At 38.9% G+C, this 22224-nt stretch overlaps 2 protein-coding genes across 6 annotated transcripts in view; one reads left to right on the top strand and one right to left on the bottom strand.

Annotated features, from left to right (window-relative positions):
• The window catches only part of LOC133524215 (protein alan shepard), a 220278-nt gene extending 205755 nt beyond the window's left edge, over nt 1–14523 (top strand). For 2 of the 5 annotated variants that reach the window (XM_061860105.1, XM_061860110.1), the window contains exons 3-10: nt 3881–4149; nt 4609–4667; nt 5300–5424; nt 7781–7975; nt 8389–8535; nt 8911–9174; nt 9706–9744; nt 9886–14523. In XM_061860105.1, coding sequence (XP_061716089.1) covers nt 3881–4149; nt 4609–4667; nt 5300–5424; nt 7781–7975; nt 8389–8535; nt 8911–9174; nt 9706–9744; nt 9886–10020 — 1233 coding nt within the window. In that variant the 3' untranslated portion in view covers nt 10021–14523. The remainder of the gene's footprint in view (nt 1–3880; nt 4150–4608; nt 4668–5299; nt 5425–7780; nt 7976–8388; nt 8536–8910; nt 9175–9705; nt 9745–9885) is intronic. The other 3 variants (XM_061860108.1, XM_061860106.1, XM_061860109.1) reach the window with 3 other exon arrangements.
• On the bottom strand, nt 14425–21941 carry LOC133524219 (ribosome biogenesis protein WDR12 homolog). The gene is made up of 9 exons (XM_061860115.1): nt 21767–21941; nt 21376–21672; nt 20714–20854; nt 19592–19767; nt 19061–19137; nt 18656–18800; nt 17627–17728; nt 16772–16901; nt 14425–16161 (listed from the first exon to the last, which is right to left on the bottom strand). The coding sequence occupies exons 1-9, from the start codon at nt 21823–21825 to the stop codon at nt 16020–16022; spliced, it is 1269 nt and encodes a 422-aa protein (XP_061716099.1). The 5' UTR covers nt 21826–21941; the 3' UTR covers nt 14425–16019.
• Between the last annotated feature and the right edge of the window lie 283 nt (nt 21942–22224).

Raw genomic sequence — 22224 nt, 5'->3', positions numbered from 1 at the left:
ATTACAGTAATTAACTTGTAGTTTAATTTAGTCACAAGTTTTATCGTTACCGAACGTAACGTTGTGCCTAAAGCGAAGCGAGTCGTCGTGTCAACGGCATGCAATTTATGGCTTTAATATGTTAACTAAATGTAAATAACATCACTACACATGTACCAAAACACAGCTATCGCGTAGGCACACGTTGCGAATTTCCTCCACTACCTGAGCTTACTATCACTTGATAACGGGTTTAATTAAGGCACAGGTAGATAAACGTACGACTTTATGGTTTAAATACGTGTCGATGCCCAACTAAGCGGTCTTAATTGTATTATACAGGGAACTAGTTTGTTAGTTTGTTAACAGATAATAAAGACAATATAATTCCAATGAAATTTATATGCACGTGTGACTTATGTAAAACTACCACACGGGTAAAAATAAGCGTATTAACCTTTTCAACGCTTTTCCACACGTGTCAAGAAATGCCATGGACCCCAAAAAGTTAACTGGTGAAGAGCGAATATGAAGCTTAACTGACAGTAGGAAAGTCGCTTTGACAACGTCCGCCATAGCCTTTTTAATGGTCATTGGCGTCGCGGGCACGGGTCTTTGGCGTTGAAAAGGTTAATAATAATACATATTAAAATAAAATCATACCCTGTATTTAATTTACATAACTGGACCACAAGATAATTCGTATGTCGTGTATTCGTTCTTTTATTTCATATGTATAGTATGTGACTTGTAACAGGAGAACCAATTAAAATAATTACATCGCTAGCATGAGGCGACCGCGATATTTTGATTTATTTAACAAACGTCAGCCGTAAAACAAATTAAGACAAACATTAAATCTAACATGAACCGAAACTGTGTATACTATTTGATCTGTATAGATATTTTTTTTTCTTCTTCGTCACAATATATTCTTAAACCCCATTAAATTGGCATCAAAATCCTCCAAGAATAACAATAACGTTTACCTATGCTACGTAGGTAGGTACGATTTTTTGTCAAAATGCTAAGTGGACTTAAATCAATCAACACTGTGTTAGTTGATCTGACTGCCCCGCCGGGCCCAGTCTAGATTGTACGACTCGTACCTACGACATCGTGCGAGTCGATTAAGGGTGCGTGCTCGGAATCGGCATTCGCTCATTACTCCACCCTATTCATTACCGCGGCTGAATAACTAATAGGCCACGTCTTAACACGTCTCGGAGAGAGCAGTTATTTTCAATGAAATCGCCTCGTCCGGATCGTTCCGCGACTCGAGTCGAGATGAGGACATTATTAACACTCATTCCTGTTAGGGATAGTCGTTCCGGCTACATATAAGAGTTTGTTTACCCAGAGAAAATTCCACAGGAAACTTGAAGTGGACTTTTACAAAAACTTGGAGGATTCTCTGCTTGATAAAAGTTGTTAAAGTAATATGATGAGTGAAAACTTCAGTAATAGGCGACGGGTCGAATCAAAAAGAGGGGTTGATTTGTAGAAAAACATGTTCCTAAGTAAACATATCCAGGATACAGGCCTGAAAAAATAACCGCGGACGTCTCTGTAATATTGTATAATATAATATACTTGACTAGTTATGTATGAGACTGCTAGCTTAAGAGTCTAGACGCGATTTATTTATTTAGTATAAATTTCATTTTGACACTTGGAGAGACTTTTACACCTCCAAATCTTAGTAGTATTAGTACTCTAACATTGGGGACCTTTTACATCTCCAGATTTAATGTATTATTAACCATAGAGACATATCTCCGTTGTATTACAGTAATTATTTATTTAAAGATTATTAAATAAATGAATGAATGTTTATTTGAGTCAAACAAGCGTATATTATATTATATCGTTGGGTGTTACATTTTTGGTTTTGACCGATCCTAGTTTTGCCATGATGGGCCTACAAATATTGTTTTTATACTTACTAACTAAATTAACTATGTACAAGATATAAAGTTATAAACCTAACCTTACATACTACGATAAACATTACAATGTCATGCAATTCATGCAAGTAAAAATGAATTACAAATTAGGTTTTATATAAAATTAATTAATTAATAAATAATACCATTGGCGGAGTAATTTAATATTACTATTTACATTTGATAATGAATTCATTCAATAATAACAATGTTCAATTAAATAATTAAATAACTTCTTCTTAAAAATACTAAAAGGAATTTCTTTAAATGTATCAGAGAGAATATTATATATCTTAATAGCCATATAGTATGAATTTTGCCGTGATAACGCTAGATTGGTTTTCGGTAAGTTTAACTTAATCCTATGTGTCCCTGTCTTAGAGTTAGTGATTCTTACATCAAACAGTTCTATATTTTTCTTTACAAATAAACACATTTCAAATACATACAAACATGGAAGTGGCAGTATACGTTTGGACTGGTAAAGTGGTTTACAGTGGTCTAAGAAATCGGCTCCATATAAAGTGCGAATGCATTTTTTTTTTTGTATTTTAAAAATGATTTCAGCATCCGTCGAGTTTCCCCAAAGTATGAGTCCGTATCGCAATATTGATGCCACATTATTATATATAATGTAATGTTTACCCAGTTATTGGCTGTTGTATTTATAAATGTGGTTATGTATTTTTCATGTCACTATATGATGTTACTATAATGTTGTATTGACTTGTAAAAAAGCCCATGAGGCCTACTTGCAGAATATTTTTTTGAATTTTTTAGGTATTTGTTTGGAAAGAAACAGGCATTGTTACAAACGAAAATGAAGTATTTGCCTCTTCTTCAACCTAGCGTTTTCCCGGCCTAACGCCAGGGTCCGCTTTCCTACTTAATCTTCTCCACTTTGCCCGATCTTCGGCATCCTCAGATGTGAGATTGTTCTCTTCCGTGTCCGCTCTCACGACCTCCAGCGCTTCTTTGGCCTACCGCGGCTGCGTGAACTAGGGCCTTGGACAGTGAGGTTGAGGCATCTATTTCCGACGTAGTCTACTGGTCTACGGCTTATATGGCCATACCATCGGAGGCGACTTTCCTGCAGCTTATCCGCTACGTCACGAATTCCAAGGCTGCCACGGATGTGTTCGTTGCCTTTATAGAAAATGTTTTAAAGGAGTGGAATTACATACCTATACCTCAGTTTTTAGTTATACCTCAGTTTTAGGTACTCAGATTTTTTCGCTAGATACATTTTTAGTATCAGGAACAAATGAGCATTCCACATTATTTATTGCATAGTTAAAAAAAAACTGTGATTAATTGTGTAAACGATTATGAAGTACAGTAGGTAGATACATATTATACGAGTATATTATTTACTGTTCAGCTATGTTATAATGCGAAATTCAATGTACTCTAAAATTATTATGCCATTTAAAATGAAAGTCAAATGTTACCGACAGCGAGCTGCTAGAGTGCATAAACACATTATGAAAAGAATTCCTTCATTAAGTGGCCATACATCTGAAAGTGAAACCTTAGCCTGTGCAAAGTTATATTATGATCATGTTGTTAGGCTACTACATGATAAGATATCAATGATGACGTCACGAACTCCTTATCAATGTGTGGGGGCGTTTTAAATGCTGGGTATAGTTTCAGATTATATGTATGCTTTCCACTAATGGACACTTTAAACATCCTTTTATGGGATATGCAGACGATTTATGGGCCTATAGTCCCCACACTGGTCTTATTAGCAGCAAACATGTTGTAGGAAAACATACTTATGAAAAGAAATAGCACCAAAATCACTGTCTCTTCCACCATCTTAGGCCTGGGCCACCGGAAGGCTGGGTTTTTTCTAGTATATGACATTTATTTCAGTTTTAGGCCTCTTCTCTCAAGACTTTATGAAAAAAATAGTTTGACACTACTAACATAAAGTCTATTTGTTTCAGTACACGGGTGCGTCGATAGGCGGCGGCTGCGTGACGGGCGCGCGGGTGCCAACGGCGGCGTCGCCGGCCAACACGGCGTCCTCGTCGTCCTCCAACACGGGCTCGGCGGGCGGCACGCGCTCTACCAGCCTGAGCACGGCGCCGCCGCCGCCGGCGTCGTCGGCGTCCACCACCGGCGCCGCCGGCGAGCAACTAAGCCGCACGAACCTGTACATACGCGGCCTCAGCCAGAACACCACCGATAAGGACCTAGTCCAAATGTGCCAGATGTAAGCATGATACCATAAACGAGTTATTTAGCGTCAGTTATCGTCGTCTTCAACACGGGATCGGCGGCCGATATTTATTGTTATGTAGAATGAGAAATCCAGATGAAATGATTATAAAATTATTTTGAATTATAAAATGTTTGGTAACAGCATCTACTATGATAACATTCGCCACCATATATAAATATAAATTTTCTAAAATTCAATAAAAATCCAAAGTAATAGACATACCTAGTTCACAATTTGTCATTCACATCTCGTAATTCAATATTTTCCTGTAGGTACTAGTCCAGGTGGATTGCTTACCTGCGCCGTATTTTAAAATTTAAAGCTTCACTAATTCTGGATTAGCGTCGGCATTTGCCCCTCTGCAATAATTAATATCTCTTTTCAACGAGGGATTTTTTGATTATTAATCTTATTACTTAAACGAACCCTAAATGTTGACTTTCTTTTCAGGTATGGTAACATAATCTCGACTAAAGCAATATTGGATAAAAATACGAATAAATGTAAAGGTAAACAACATTCATTCCGTACGTCTTTTCTTACACTATCATAGTCTATCTATTGAATTATTGTACGTATATCGTAAAAGTCTGTGCATAGTTATTTCACGTATGTATATAAATTATATCTTTCTATATTATAATTAATAGATTGTGCATCAAGAGAACTATTCGTGATTGAATTATTTAATATAATATTATTTTCTAGAATACCATATACCCTCATTAACCTAAGCCATCTATGGTGAGACTTTTTTCCAATATATGCACGAACACTAGTTTCAATTTGATTCATATTTATAATGTTCTCATACTATGATATGTTTATTTCACATACGTGTTATTTTATTTGTAGTTCATCATCTTTATTCTATAATGCACAAAGCACAGATGGATACAGATTATCGTTCAACGCACAAGATGTTTTACTCTCACCTCGATTTGACAATTGCATTTTCATTCCGCTACTTACGAGTAGGCAATTAATGTTATTAGTTACATAATCATAGGTTGCATATTTCATAATCTATTTAATATCTGACATACCTATGATAACCACGCATGATTCACTGTCAAATAATGTTGATAAGTTTGGCGCGCGGGCCATTTACTATAGAAATATTTCACTTTTGTTTCCACAGGTTACGGTTTTGTAGATTTTGAGACAATCGCGTCAGCGGAGGCAGCTGTAAAAGGATTACAAGCCAAAGGTGTTCAGGCCCAGATGGCTAAAGTGGGTATCTGGTTCCTGCGTAGACTGAACCGTGTACGTTGTGCATGCAAGTAATACTATTATGACTAACCGCCTGCTCCTACTCCGCTGTCTCATCCTTCTTTCTGCTCCGTTCGACTGTACCTTCTACTTTCATCAGCGTTAGCCTACTCTCTCCGCTCTCCCGTCACAGGTTGTTTAATTCTATAGAGGATACGACACTCTGGATTTAAGTTACGTTCCTGAATTATTATTGCCGCGGTATTTTGCGACCTGCCATCATTGATTCGCGCGGTATGCAAAATAATCGCCCAGGGGCGATATTGTATATAATAAAATTAATAAATGTTTTTTATGGTACTTCCAACTGATATACTGGTATAATACGAGGACAAAATAAATTTAAATATAATCATGGTACCTAATGGACGATCCCGTTCCTCCTTAAAAGTGACGTATCGCTTGTAGTATTATTTAATCTGTGTTCCCGCATCCTGACTAATCAAACCTAAGACTGCAGCATTGGTCCGACCCTTCGATCCGTCTACCCTTATTTATAGCTTTAGTGAGTACTTACCCCCTTGTCTATTTCAAATGCTGAAACCATTTTAAATAAGCATTTTAAAGTAAAAGTCGTGTTCTTTGTCTATTGTAAAATCTAGATTTGAAATGCATAGTAGCAGCAGCATCCTTCCCTTGTTGACCAAGGTGAATAGTGTAACTGTAAAGTAAAAGTCAAGATAATGCCTATGTCTTTTTTAATTCAATAGATTCGTTGAACTGTCTAGATGAAGTAGGCCCTGTGTTTAGATAACTGTGCGCGTAAAATGGAATGTGTCAGTTGTGTCACCCTTGTGCGAGGCTATCATGCGCCAGCGGCACTGGGACCAGTGTAGTTTCAGTCAGCGTTTTCGAACAGACCTATGTAACACTAATGTGTTGTGAGTATTTACCTTATCCCTCCAGAGGTACGCCATTTCGACGCCAATTTAACGCTTTCTTAATCTATTTTAAAAATTGTTTCGATTCTGTACGTCGTATGCTTCAGCGTTAAAATTAACAATAGTATGTCGCTACTGGGCTCTGGGTATTCTATGCTTACAATATGTAACTAGCAATAATATGTGTATGCAAATTAACTAGCTTCATAATCTCTTGCTGATGTCTAACGCCCACCTCGACTACGTATTCCTATAGCATATTAGATCTATCTGCTCATTTACGTCAACGCTGGCTTCAGTGTCTAGATAATCTATGCGGGCTTCAAGCTAACTTTAACATACTTGGAACAACCTTCCCTTCACTGTGACTACATGCGATCAATGCTTAGAGTATCAGTATCGTGCGGTACAGTCCACTCGATGTACAGTTTATATCATGTTCGTATGCGGTCAGCGCCATTACATACCTTTCTGTACAAATATGGAAGCCGTTCATGGCTTTACATAACAATAACATAACTACATATATAGAAAGTAGATTTCAATTCGCATTGCCGCTGACTGTAATTCGATCACTTTGAAACACTCCGGTGCCGTAAAGGAACTCATAATGAATTACAATTTACAATCATATTAAACTCTCAAACATAAAGCCAATAAAATAATCTACTTGCGCGTTTTCAATTACCAAAGTGAAGCAATTAAATAAAGTCTCTAAGCTATAACACCGGAGGATATACTACGTTTTAACACCTTCAACACGGCACCTTACAACCAGCCTATAAAGCCGATGTATAAAATTACTCATGAGGAATTATGGGGTCATGAAATTTACATCCGAATAAACATTTACGGTTTCGTAGAACCCGAAGCAAATTCTATCTGCCCTGCTTCAAAAGAGCTACTTTCGTAATTGGAATCGCGCTTTGAAAAAGCCTTTTCACATCGAATTCACACCGGATACGGTCTAGATTGAGCCCGCATCAGTACGAGTAACATTAGGTACTCAATAGACAAGCAACATTACTCGACCATCGCCTGGGCGATTTAATATCAGTGTAACGTTGAAATCCGTAACAAGTATCTATAAGAGAAATAAACTTATACTGTTTAGCCTGAGGCCATATACTCGGTAAAGTACAGCCACCGAGCACGAAGAGTTTCGTACCTATAACTGAACGAAACTATCCACAAGTCTCTGTTACATAGATACCTAACTACTGCTGTCTCATGCAGTCAATAAAGATGCGCTTGTGCGACGGCAATATAGGTAATTGCGGGCGATCAATAGTTAATTACGTATAGCGTATGCGGAATTTTTCGTGCCCGGTGTATATCGTCGTCGTTAAATTCGTGTGATTCAAACCTAAAATAAATCTACCGTAACCTCTAGAATTCTGTGTGTACAGGCTTAATTTCCTCTTCAGCGGTCAGGTTCTTCACATTCCCTTCGGGGCTTCCGTTTACAGCAACAAGAGCAGGACCCCACGAACCTGTACATGGCGAACCTGCCGCCGCACTTCAAGGAGAACGACGTGGACCAGCTGCTGGCCAAGTTCGGGCAGGTGGTGTCCACGAGGATCCTGCGCGATACGCATGGACACAGCAAAGGTGTTGGCTTCGCGCGCATGGAGTCTAGAGAGAAGTGCGAGCAGATTATACAGGTAATCATTTTTGACTTTGATAAATATACCTAAGTGATATGGAATTGAGGTGCTATGCTATTTAATTGCTTACCCCTTACTTCTTTTTGTACTTGTATCATTCATAATACGATTTTATAAAACAGAATTGTTTAGGAGAAAACATGTTAGGATTGACAGGTCACAAGGGACAGTCAAAGAACATATAATCACTAAGTGGGACAGTTAAAAATGTCATTGAGGAAAAGTTTGTGAGAGAGAACATAAATGGGAAAACAAATGTTTAGATTAAATCACTCAAGGAGTTTATTTTAAAAAGGAAACTGCCACTAAATTTATTGCTCATAAATTATTTATATCTGTGTCTAATTACGCCTACGCTTATTAAATTATTTATTAGGTCCAACTGTAACGATATATCACCATGTTTCCAGATGTTCAACGGCAACCCGATCCCCGGAGCCAAGGAGCCGCTTCTGGTGAAGTTCGCAGACGGCGGCAACAAGAAGAAGGCGCTCTACAACAAGCAAGACGGCAACAACGGCCGCGCGTGGCGGGACAACAACGACTCCCTCACTCAGGTACTAGACAAAACCTCGGGTGGTAGACATAAACCAGCAGTGTGTTACATCCACTTACACTGTAAATTCTTCCATTGAACATATGTATGTTACCCGTTGAACACATGTTATCTGTTGTTATCATTGGTGCTTAACGTCACATGGCAACCCTGCCAGGATTCCAACGCGAAATATTGTGATAAAAATCATACCCTAGTCACAATTAATAACGTACATTTATATATCGCTAATCGATTATTTAGTGAGCTCATCCATCCTCAAATTTAATTGCAAAAGAAAAGGTCACATAACCGTACAGTTTTCAGAAGTATCTAGTCGCAAAGAGGCCTAAAGCTCCTGCTACTACCGTGGATTACCAAAACATTGATCACGTAGTACTTACAGGCGATGGGGGTCGGCGGCGTGTACGCGGGCAACGTGAGCGCGGGCGCGGGCGGGGAGTGCGGCGTGTACCGCGGCGGCAGCGGGTACGGGGTGGCGGCCGTCCACCCGCACCAGCTGCACCACCACCACCACGCCACGCCGGCCGCCTGGCTGGCGCCCTACGCCGCGCTGCTGCCGCCCGCGCACCCGCCGCACCACGCCGCGCACCCCGCGCACCCCACGCACATACCCATCGACTCTGTGCCTAGCCAATACGTAAGTACCTATACCTACAACGTCTATTCCTTTTTTTAAAATTAAAGGAAAAACTCACCGCGTGGCGAGATTCGATCTCGCAATATTTAAATTACGTCCTTAATTTTGTAATATATATAGTATACGTATCTGCTTAATAAAATTAGTATATTTTCGCCATTTGATTCTGCATGTCGTCCGGTCACTGTTGCATTTAAGCCTCCTTTATGTTTCATCGTAATGCTCGATATAGTGAGTAGAGTATTTGGGTTAAAATGTAGGAGGACAATCGAGTCGACATTTATCATATATACCTATTATTTTATCTATGTATTTAGAAACGGGACTCTTATAATAAATATTTTAATTTAGGAATGTATGTACATATTTATCAAAATATATATTTAATCACACACATCATCTTTGAAATTTAAGACAATAAAACTCGATTCAACGGCCGATTTTGCATAAGTATCAAAAAACCTAATATTATAGGAATGGAGAATTCAGTCGAAGTGAAAGCGAGACTGACGCAAATTCTCTGTTTTCCAGGTAAACTGGGACAGCTTAAGGCCGGATAATGAATTATACGTGAGTGTCGATATGAAGTTGTTATCAGAGCCGTATCCTATGCTTTGCCCCGCTGTGCCCACTCGCGCCCCCGCTACCCTCGCACTCGCTGTATTCGGCAGGCGTGTGTAGTCCGTGTGTGACGCGTGCGTTGTGTTTCAGTACTTCGCGTCGCACCCGTACCAGTACTTCGCGGGCCCGACGCCGCCCATCATCCAGATGCCGATGGAGAGCGAGCACGCGTCCACGGCGGCGTCCCCGGACGAGGCCTACCAGCCGTACCCGCCGCCCAAGTAGACCCGACATGCTGACAATCCGTGCTGTACACGAGCCAAAAATCAAAGCAACTGTGACTTTTTACAATGTTAATTTGTTTTAGTTTTAATTTGCGGCCGTTATAGACTTCATCGAAAGCTCCGCTCGCGCGACTCGCGTCGCCGGCGCTTTTTCTAGTTGTTAAGCCTGACTTGTACTTGGGAGTTGGTCTCTCGTATTTATTTGATGGCGGCGCCCGGCCCGGCATCCTCTCAGCTTCGTGCTATCGTTCGATTCGCTGTGATGTTTTGATGAGGTCTTTTGACGGCTCGACGAGAGGATTTGATGTATAGATATAGCTGCAATTTTTAAATGTGTTTTTACATTATAATTTTATTATTGTTTTATGAAATTTCAAATTTAAGATTTTAGGCGGAGGTTTTGAACATGTTGACAAGATTATTTAAGATAGTTAGGTATTTATTTTAGCATAGTATAATTTCATGATGAACTTTTAAATTAAGACATGTCCTCTGGGCGGGCATTATTCACAATCCTATTTTTAACGCAGTGTCATATTTGAATATGTAAGATAGCCGGACTGTTTGTAAATCGGATGTAAATCAGAATCACAAGAAACCGTGCAATCCGTATATGACGAGTCTCGTGACTGCGAGGAGGTATTATTTGTTTGCGATTAGCGGATAGTGTATGTAACCGTTCACATCGGAGCAGTAGGAAAGCAATATCTGCAAGAGGTTGGATAGGAGGATGAAAAGGTCATATCATGTGGAATCAAAAGTGTTAGTACGTCTACGGACGATGTATTGTAAAGAGTACCATTGTTAAAGAAAGTTATGTGTGTATTGGCTAAGAAGGGTGGAAACACCGAATAGGTTTTGTACGATAATAATGCCGAAGATTTAGAATCTTCAAAGCTAAGTATTTTTAAAATACAGTTGAAAAAAAAAACGTTTATGATGTCAAGTCGTAGTTGGACAGAGGGACGGTGGCTAGAGATGAAATTGTGATAGAGCAAACACTCGCGGGGGCTCTTAGTCTCTGCTAGTTTTATTTCGTTCGGTGTTATTTCTTTCAAAGTTTCTTTATACAGTTCCATGAATATTATCTTAATCACTTGGTAGGATTTGCTCTATCAAAATTTTCGACAGTTATTAATGTTTGGCATGGTGCTTTAATATTTTATTTTAAAAGTGGCACTATTCCTGCCTATTATACAGTATTATGTACCTTAAAACATTCATATACCGGTGCAGTCTTCCAAGGATCGCAATACTTACCTAACTTTAAAGATTAATGTTTGTGTTAATTACGAGAATGTAATAAGTAGACGCTAATGAAACTATGTGCCTCTCGATCTCGGCAAACCCTCGACAAGGATGGCACGACGACCATCCCACTCTTACCTACCCGGTTCTAATTCATCACAACGTTCACTACGCCACAACTAGGTGTGTACTTTTCGCCTTTTATCATAAGCAATTTAAGGTCTGCTTAGTTTTTCATTCTTAATTTCTCGCCGTAGACAATAGTAAGTATAAAGGATAACTATATTAATTCAAAATACGTACTTTTCAAATACGACGTCGTTGCCAAACCCAGAACAGACTGAATTAATTTATATGTACTGTACTCGCGCGTACTGATGCGCTGGCCGGCGGAGCCAAGAGCTCGCTTGCACCTGCTGCCGCGAACTAGCAATAAGCAGTTGTATGTAGTCTATATATACATTTTACGCGTCTATACACATTTTTGTACGTCGTCGGAAACTCATGTTCGAATACGTGATAGAGTGATCCTTTTTTGAGAATCATGTACTAATTCAACTGTAGTTGTTATTTTGTAGGCGGTCGGCACATTCCAGTAGAGAACTCCAAACAAAATTCCACGATTGATTTCCACATTATAAAATGTATCGGATTTGAAATCCAAAGTATAAGCATCGTTTTGGTGTAAACGAACACTTTTTGTACCATCACGTAGGTTTTGGGTACACTTTATGACTTTATATGAAATTTGATATTTTTATATTGAATATATATAAATTATACATGGATATGTATATACATTGTTGATGGGTACGAGTAAAAGCCTACTATATCGCAACTGTTTAATTCTATTTTGGCACGTCAAGAGTTTCATCAGAACCAACGTATACAAATCATTAAAGTCGAGTAAGAAGTAGGAAATATTTATACAACTCAGGGACTGAAGACTAGTTAAATGTTTGATATATTAACTGTATTTTAACAGACGATTAAGCGTGACCTCTTTATTCAAAACCTGTAAATCTCCGACTTTTGATAAACAATACAGGAACAGAGAGACTAGCTGGCAGCAGGTTTTGAATGAATTACGTAGATTTTGAACGAATAAGTAGATCTGTATTTGTTTCGTTTCCTGGTTTCCTGTAAACGGCTGAACTTGTAATGTTCCGCCAAGCGACGGCCGGAGCGCGCTGCGCGGCCGCCGTCACAGCTGACTGCCTCACTCACTACTACCCTCATATCGGTTCGTACAACTCAACTCACATCACAAAGGCTAACGGAAAGTGAGATTTTTATTAGTGTTACATTCAAACCATAATACTCCGTAGATCAGTGTTATGTGCGTATAATTTCTGATCGAGCCAAATTAATGGAACTGACTAAGAAACCGCCTTTACTTCTTGTGAAATTTGAATAACCATAAAGTGCAATGTAGTACCGTGCGAGTCGTGGTACTTAGTTAAGTAGATGTTGCGTGTATTGGGTTGTTTAGTGTTGACGTACACTGTGGCTTCCTGTAATTGCAGTCTTCCGATAGGTATTTCCGCTAAACTTTGCATTTAAAATTGATGTCAACGTATATGATATAACCCGACTCGATTCGCCTAATTTTATTATTCATTTTCGTGCACCGTGATTGATTCGAAGTAGGTGTGTAATGTAATGTGCGTAAGGTTGTTTTCCTGTTCTAGATATAGGGTTTACTTTCATTCCACGATGTCTCCCCGGTGGTAAAGTATAAACTATTAGAATATATCCACTCCCTTTACTTTTATATGACATAGTGACAAGAACCTTCGTGAACTACCCGTCGTCGATATATAGAATATTTTAGCATGAAATTATTTTTCTAATGCTTTCCTTCCATTGAAGCAATAACTTAATTTGATGGTAGTGCCTTCAGCTTCCTTTAAAGTAATGATGTTCAGAGACATACTGCAGTGGCGTCACTGTGCTTTACACAATATTTTTACAGGTAATAGAGAACTTACCGTAATCATAAACGTAGACTTAATGTAAAGAAGACGTTTAAAAGTTTTGTATTAAAGGCTAATAGAAGATAATGTGGCTGTCTAATCGTTGCATTTCCACACATGGAGTAAAATCGAACTCGAGGATGAAATCGTAGATGTTCCTAGTTAACTCACTTCAACATTCTGACATGTGTGATATGATAAGTACTTTACTTAAGGTGTATTGCAGATTGCGGATCATTTGTTATGTATAGGCAGAGGAACTATCAGAACAAAGAGCACAAACGATGTTAGGTATTGGGGAACCAATTAATAAAACCAAAACTTGAAGAAATACCATGTCGGTGAATAGATCGAACTCTTAGCTCGTGTAAGTAAATGTTCTTAAACGTAAGTATAATGTAAGAGAGCGCGACTAGCGGGGTAGAGGGCGGCGACAGAGGGCTAGTTGTAGGTCTAGGCTTAACTATAGATAGATAGAATAGCAAGAAATGTTTCGACGCTAAGATAGATAGAATAGAGCCCTAGCTTAATATATGTTCGGGCGTGCGCGGCGCGGCGCCCCTCTAGGGTAGTTTCCTTTGTTAGTTTATTAAATAATTTAATTTGAATGGACTGAAGCGGCGCCCGCCGCGCGCGCCGTAGCGTAAGTCTCGGAGAATTAGCGAACACGTCGACTAAGTTTCCGTTCAACTACGTTTGCTTTCACCTCTTTTGTTATGTAGTTGACTAAGTGTAAAGAAAGAAAAGTTAATCAAAAAAATCTGTCTGAAGTGTCGATACGATTGTATTTGTCCAATGTGTATTATTATAGTGTGGTGTTCTACCCGGCAGACTAGTCTAGACAGTAGCATAGTTTAGTTAAAAATTTAGTTAGGTAGTCTAGAAATACGAAAAGCGAAAATAAAACTTCATAAAATGTAAAAAAAAAGAAATGAAATTGTTGGTAAGAAAGAATATTTTTAAGGAACATGTTGCTTCGTTGTGTTATGACGTGAGGTTTGGCATAACTATGATAATAGTAAGCATTTCTCTCAGAGAAAAGACAGAGGAAAGTTATGTATCTATTTTGTTACAAAGTGTTTGCAAGTTTCTATATTGTGCTATGAGCATTTTATGTGACCCGCATTATTTATAGTTATGCTGAATGGAAACTAAAATAATATATAAATAAAACAAAATGGTACTAAGAAGCATGTTTTATTGTGACGAGTCATGTTCCTTTGCATTGAACATATTTTGTAAGAGCAAGTGATTGAATAAAACAAGCGAAACCAAATTTAGTTAATCATTTTATTTCGTGACGCTCTGACACGCCCACCCTACTAACAGTCAAGGATCCGGACTTACATTTATACTATTTATTTAGTGGACAATATTGTTTAGTCAGAATCATTATCCTAACCTAGCTTATGAACACCGTCAGCATGAAGCTGTAAAATACATACATGGAAATATCCTAAAGAAAATCGGAAAGTTACTAATTTTGACAAACGCATTTTATGAATAAATTTATGTGGAATTATAGCAGTCCCGTTTTAAACCGACACCGCAATTGAATGAATATTTCGCCATTGCTAATTTAAGAGTACACAAAAAACTTTAACATTCAATTGGAAATAATAATTATATTGTGGAGAATGTTAACCCTTTCAACGCCGTATGTTACGCCTACAACTTGGTCAAAAACATCATTAACCTTTTGACAGCCACAGACGTCGGAGTCTTCCCGGAGTCGCCATGACGGCAACAGCCCACATCTTCGCCAATGCAAACTTACGCGGGACTCCGTAAAGCTCAATTTGGCTTAAATAATCGCGATCGCCTGGCATCCGGGGCATATTCCTTCGCCGTCTGGCGTTCAAAAGGTTAATTAATCCTATGTACACTCAGGCCTCACGACAGCATGTGCTACATTGGCAGTTAACAGGTGTCGAATTGTATGAAAATGTAGGCACACGAAACACATTTTAGACCGCGAGGACGAAAACTAGTAAATTGGTTAAGGGTGAATTCTCGTGGATGTCAGCTGCCGCTACGTTGGTGGGTTGACGAATGGCAGCCATCGAAACACATAAAAAAATGCATAAATTTAGTCATCGCGTCCCGACTGTAACGTTGTCAGAAGATTGTTAAGATGCTGTTTTTTTCTTAATTCATAATAGTATCTAAACTATCAAAGTATCAATCGGCAGGCGATGACTGAAAAACATTTGTTTTTTTACATGTTTACGTGATCAGCTGACCGACTGACTTGCCACTTCCACCGCGATACAACCGGCTGGTTATTTTCTTAATTCATGATAACATCTAGACCAGGGGTGACCAACAGGTCGATCGCGATCGATTAGTCCAGTCGATCGTGGCAAGGCAAAAAATATAAATACGTAGACCAGTTTCATTTAAGGTTTCAAGAAGTATGTAATTGGTAGATCGCACAGGGTTTCGTTAGTAAACAGGAGATCTTGGGTCTAATCAAGTTGGCCACCCCTGATCTAGACAAAATATCAATTGGGAGGCGATGGCTGACGAAATTTGCGCCTAGTCCGCGGTCTATAAGTTGAGTTTAATTTTAATTCCCTCGCGTCACATTTCATAAGCCGGGGCACTTCATAGGGCCGACTGTACGAACCACAATTGACGGCCTGATTAAAATTACAGCAGAAACTGACGTTATTGTCGTCGCTTACGATTCGGTGCTAGCAGCACGTGATGGCCTTGGCGTTAGAAGGGTTAAATCATACCTTTTTCAGTGTACTCTTGTAACATTGGGTATAGTTTACGCGTTCAGAGCGGTCTTGGCCTTGAATATCCTGAGCGTGTTGTCGCAGGAGCCACTGACGAGCAGGGACGGCACGGACCAGTCGCAGCAGAGGACTTTGTCTTCGTGACCGCTCAGCTCGTATAGCGGGGTGCGGGGGCTGGAATATATAACTAAACTTAATCTGTTGTCACCAATACTTTCACGTTTATAATATTATAATAGGATATAACAAACCTTGTAGTGTCGACATATTGAATTGACCGTCGTACACGGTGTTTAAAAGAACACGTAATAATCGACTCAATGGCATTTGTGATAAAGTTCAAACAGCTTCTCCCACCGCTTGTCTTGTGTTGGTGTTCAGACACAGTGTCTTGAATCTTCGACCAACTCGCTGACTGTACCCGTTAAAGAAACATGCAAAATTTAACTCTATGACGTCTGTGATAAAGTTGACAATGACGAAACCTAGTCTCCTAGAGTATGACTTGTCCGTCGCATCCGATGCTAAGCAACAGCATGTCTCGCTTCTGCGACCACTGGACTAACTTCGCCTGACGCAAACTGACGACCGAGATCATATTACCATCCATATTTTTTACTCTTTTCAGTTTGGTTTACGGATAGTGGAAACAACTAGATTTGTCCGTCGTAAGTAGCTGGCGATAAGGATCTTCCACTGAGTACTGAGTGTACTTCTCCAAAACCAAACGAACGCGCAAAATGTGGCTTTATGGCCTTCGTAAAAACTTTGAGAATAAACAAACCTTCTAGTCTCCCACAGCTTGACTTGTCCGTCGCAGCCGGCGCTAAGGAACAGCGTGTCCCGTGTCTTCGACCAGCGCACTGACTGCACCCATCCCGTGTGTGACGTGAACGTCGTCTTTACTATGCTTTCTGTAACGGTATTTTAATTTTAAGTTATTTTTTGCAAAAGCAAAAGTTAGTAAGCTTATGCTTGTGTACAAAATATACTCTGGTTAAAGTGGTTAATATGAGTCATTCACACTTTTGTACTAGAACGAGGCTCATAATCGGGAAGATATTTGCTATACTTTAACTTGCCCGGTTAGTATGATACTGTGGGTCAAATCTTGGAGGCTAAATTTGACCCACTTCCCGATTTCCGATTGAGCAGATTTTTTACTGTACTAGAACGAGGCTCATAATCGGGAAGATATTTGCTATACTTTAACTTGCCCGGTTAGTATGATACTGTGGGTCAAATCTTGGAGGCAAAATTTGACCCACTTCCCGATTTCCGATTGAGCAGATTTTTTACATACATATGTAAATCTGTAAAAGTATGATGACATGGAACTGATCTAATGATGGTGACAGGAGGTGACCTTGGGAACTCTGTGATAAAACAACGCAAATGAATTGTGTTTGGGGTTGTTATAATTGTCTCTATGAGTATTCGTTGCCTGTGGAAATAAAAATACAGTCAGCAAAAAAGCTTGTACCAAAAATTTATTTTTTGGCAAAAACTTATTAATCAATTTACAACAGGTCCCTGTTTGTTTTCTATTTCGGCCACAAGATGCCCAACTTAGACGCGAAAAGAGTGCACGTCAACTGTAGGAAGCTGTAACTACTCTAAAAAATTATTCCGACGTTACCTTGAGATCTTGGATCATAAAGACGGACGTGTCTGTCTGCGGAGGCGGTTATCATGGCGTTGCTGAGCGGAGACCAGTCTACGTCGAAAAATGCTTTGTTGCCTGAAATATACATTTTAGTCAGACTACAGCCATATGCAGGAATTACATAGAGTTAAAAGATTGGCAAAGGTGAAATCGCTGGAGCGATACTATAATTTTATAACATGCCGATTTCGTCACGTTTAGGTGTATCACACATACTCGAAGTCATATATATTCATAACTTGAAGGCGATCGGTCAATGGCTCAAACCAAATAAGTATGTGTGCGAACGAAATCAGCTTAATATCAATATTAAGTCCCAGTAGTGATACTACCTCATGTCGCAACTCTTCAGCTCTTAGGCAGAAACTGTACATACTAATATCGAACCCAAATAGCATCAAAGTATTTTACACAGGAGTCTAAAACCAAAAACGTAAAAGCTCTATTTATTTATTTTTATAAGTTTTATAAGCAGCGCATAGAACGTAAAAGTAATTAAGAGGGTCCACACAGAGCGAGCGAGCAAGCACGTACGTGCGAGGCAATTTCCTCACACGCAAACCGTCCGAGGTACGTCTACACTGGCCGGTTTGTGTGTGAGGAAATTGCCTCGCGCGTATGCTCGCTCTGTGTGGATCCGGCTATTCATTCTTTAATGTAGGCATATTAGTGAACCGTGCGGTGTGTGGCGCAGGTAAGCCAGGATTCCTCCGCGAAAGCGTACTTTAGACTGACCTATACCTGACTCTATATAAAAAACGCGCCGACTCAGCCTGCACGATACGGAACCCTAAACAACTTCTCCCAGTAAAACGTAGACTTGCAAGGTCTAATAAGGTGACCCACATAATAGGTCCAACTGTTTACAACAGGTTTCCGGAGACAGTCACATCGTCACTGTAAATTTTCAATGTAAAGAAAAACCTGTATCCTCAGATAATTACTTAAAACTTGCAACTCTAAATGTGAGTGAGTCCATTTGTGTGAAGAAAATACACTTACCAGCGATTTCCTGTTTGATGCCATTCAGCTCGCAGTCCCATATCTTGAGCAGGTGGTCCCAGCCGCTGGACAGGACCGTGTTGTAGTCCATCCACTGCACGCCGGACACCGCCTCGCGGTGCCCTTTTAACGTTGTCAGTGGCTCCTGAGAAATCAATGAAGGTCGTAAAATATGTATTTAATGGCACCGTCACCGGGGTGAACGGGGATGGTGGAGTGAATAGGGATACAAAGCGGGAATGACATTTACCTGACAATTTCTCAAAAACGACCCTTACAAATTATATTGTGCAAACACATTCTATTAGACTAATATTTTTTGGTCAATAAATATTGTCTGTGTGATCATTGGGCCGATAATAGTTGCAGTAGTCTGGTTAAATTTAAACACAGTGTTAAACTTACCCGTGTATTTCCATGATCTTGTCCACGGTCGGATTTGCTCCTCTTCTTGGCTGGTACATTGTCTTCATCAGAAAGACCTATTAACCAAATGAATTTAGAAGTTATTTATATAATCTAAATCTATGTGGGTGAATGTGGAGTAATGTGAATGTGTGGATGTGGTGTATCTGAAGTAAAACTTTTTTTTTTTAATTTAAGATGAAAATTAACTATACTCCCGTTAGTCCTCAAATTTACTTGCCCTTAAATTTGGATTAAAATACAGAAAATAGTTATATACTCGTAGAATACTGGCAAACCTATAAGAAGGTAAACTCAACCTTTTTATACATAATATTTTTAAGTTTTAAGAAAAAAATGAACTCGTAAAATATTGTGTGATGGACATTTTTATATACTCTTGGGTCCGATTTTTTTTACGTATTTACTTTTACGTTAGTTAAATTTGGGATGTGATATAAATAACACTATTTTTCCTTATCTATTTCTAGATATTGTTTTATAAAAGTCAGATTACAAATATTTACTCACTAGCGCTCCATAAGCATATATTAGTGTCCCAGCTGCCAGTCGCCAGTCTGGAGGCATCTGCGGACACAGACAAGCTCTCCACTCCCTTCTCGTGTCCCCGGCACGTCACCACACAGTCCACGGAGTTGTTGGACACATTCCACACCCACAGCATGGCTGATTGGTCATGGGAACCGCTAGAAATAATATTAATACAATGAAGTTATTTGTACAGGCAATCTCTTAAATATTGATATAATAAAGGCCTTGCTATCTTAATATTTCGCTAGGCAATAAGGTCTTGTTCATTGATTGAAAAAACGCTTTTTAAATATAGAACTTATGAAACCAAAATAATGTAAATGATCATAATTATGTGCCATATAGTTGTTACATATTTGCAGTGACTTATTTTTCAAATGTGTTTTTGAATGAAGAGACCCTTACCCTTCAAATAAACGTAGTAGATTATACTTCTGACCGCCCTTATTGGAAAGTTGTATGCAGCATCAGATCAAAAAGTATACTAGGAATAAGGATGTGATGTTCATATAACTTTTAAATATTCTTTTTATAAAAAATGTATACTAAGTCGGTGGCAAACAAGCATATGGCCCGCCTGATGGTGAGCAGTCTCTGAAGCCTATGTACGCCTGCGACTCCAGAGGAGTTACATGCGCGTTGCCGACCCTAAACCCGCCCCCCCCTCGTTGAGCCGCCACACCCCCCGCGCCCCTCGTCGATTTTAAAAATAAAATAGAAATATAAAAATATCCAGAAATGCAGTTATGATTAATTTATGCTTCCTGCCATTCTTGTACTAGCAATATGTGCAGTAAATATATTGGAAAAATCATTCAGTTGTGCAACTTATCTGTCCATGAAAGGTCTCTCTTCATAAAATTATCTTACTAAAATAAATAAATAAAATAAAATGTGTTTATTTTCAGACAACTTACAGGTTTACTAACCAAAATAAAAAAAAATAAAAATTAACAATAAATTTTAGACAAAGAGACTAACTGAAATGAGCCCTGCATAACGACCGAGGCAAGAACTTTATCAGGTCCTAAAACCCAATGCCGCATTAAGCATGGTAATCTTTTCCTGAATATTGATTATTATTTCATTAATGCCTCTTACCTAGCAAAAACTGCCTGATCACCATTAACAGATACCCAAGAGACCGCTTTGATTGGAGATGTGTGACCTGGTATAGCTAGCTTGTGCTGCCCTTTGGTGGTCCAAATGTGCAGACTGTTGTCATAGCTGCCTGATAGGATCCTGGAATGTACAACATAAAAATACTCCTGATGAATATTGTTCTGAGAGCCTTTTTAAAATACCATATTCATACCTAAATACTGACACTGAAGATTTCTTAACTACAAACATAATTTAATAAAAAGGAAAAAACTAGTTTACAATCTTTATCCAGTGGCCATGGAGGCCAGACTTGACTTGACTGTTTTGTTTTTGTGCTAGAGTCAGACCATGCTAAGTTTTCATGCAAAGTGTTTATAGAGTATGGAGCTTAAAGGTATTTGTATGCATTCTTAACACTAAGTTAACATGGTCAGAGTCTATGTGAGATTTCAATCTAGTTTTTTTCTTTGGAAATGGCTTCTTTTACAAAACAATACCCTAGATCACAGTCGTACTAATTTGGTTTTAATATATACCTTTTGTTTTGGCACTATGGTGCGAACACAATAACATTTTCACCATAATCAGTATGACTGTGAACTTGGGTATCGAAAATAACTTTAAAGCAGCACTCAAAAGCTATATTAGATATATCTTACCAATTTCCATGGGCCTGCACTGCAGAAACCCAATCATCATGCATCAAACAGTCCTGTGGGCTTGGTGCTGGGAATCTCTCCAGATACTCAACTTCTAAAGTCTGTTCTGTAGATACACCCTTCTCTTGAAGATGGTCACCAAGAGGCGAGCACAAGAGTTCCCCGCACACTAAGAAATCGAATTCAACTGTCTTTACTGAGCCGTCAGCTTCTTTGAGCAGGGCATTAACCAATGTGTTGAGGTCTGCAGTTTGCACGTTGCTTTGTATGGCGTAGGGACTGTCGGGAACTGCATATCTGAAACAGAAAATATAATATGCACATGGAACATTACAGAAGTAATGAAGCTACCAGACCGGCAAAAATTGTTTTGTTGAACGTGTGTACTTACTGTTCTTGTTTAGTAACGAATCGGACTTGCAACTGGGCCTCCGTTGCATCAACGTCCATGATAATTTGTTCTCTACTGCTTAGAATAAATAGACTAAATAATATAATTTACACGCACGTGTTGAGGTGCTTGAAACAACAATAAAATATTTGACTTTGACACCAAGCTACGCCTTTGGTTTGACAGACTTGACATTGACAACTGAAGAATCTGTTCAATTACTACTTGGTGTGATTCATTTATTTACGTAATAGTAAACTTATTTTGGGCTTGAAGATATTTATTGAATATCAACCATACTTACTCTTTGATATCAACATTAACATTATTTGTTGTTGAGTTTTAAACTTGCCTATTTATTTCTAAAATAATTATTTATATTGCTGTTAATACGTTCTTCGTCTAGGAGCACTGTTTGTAGCATTTTGAACGGATCTTCTACCAACATAACACATTTA

This window comes from Cydia pomonella, chromosome 13 (genome assembly GCF_033807575.1).
Source record: "Cydia pomonella isolate Wapato2018A chromosome 13, ilCydPomo1, whole genome shotgun sequence".
Lineage (NCBI taxonomy): Eukaryota > Metazoa > Arthropoda > Insecta > Lepidoptera > Tortricidae > Cydia > Cydia pomonella.
Note: the sequence above shows the minus strand (reverse complement) of the source record. Positions and strands in the feature narration are given on the sequence as shown.

What these genes read in the sequence shown, in the direction of transcription:
- LOC133524219 (XM_061860115.1), bottom strand. Translation starts at nt 21,825, where the DNA reads ATGGACGTTGATGCAACGGAGGCCCAGTTGCAAGTCCGATTCGTTACT. An exon ending in GATCAGGCAGTTTTTGCTAG is followed by an intron (nt 19,768 to 20,713) that starts GTAAGAGGCATT and finishes TATTATTTCTAG; the next exon opens with CGGTTCCCATGACCAATCAG. An exon ending in AAGATCATGGAAATACACGG is followed by an intron (nt 18,801 to 19,060) that starts GTAAGTTTAACA and finishes TTGATTTCTCAG; the next exon opens with GAGCCACTGACAACGTTAAA.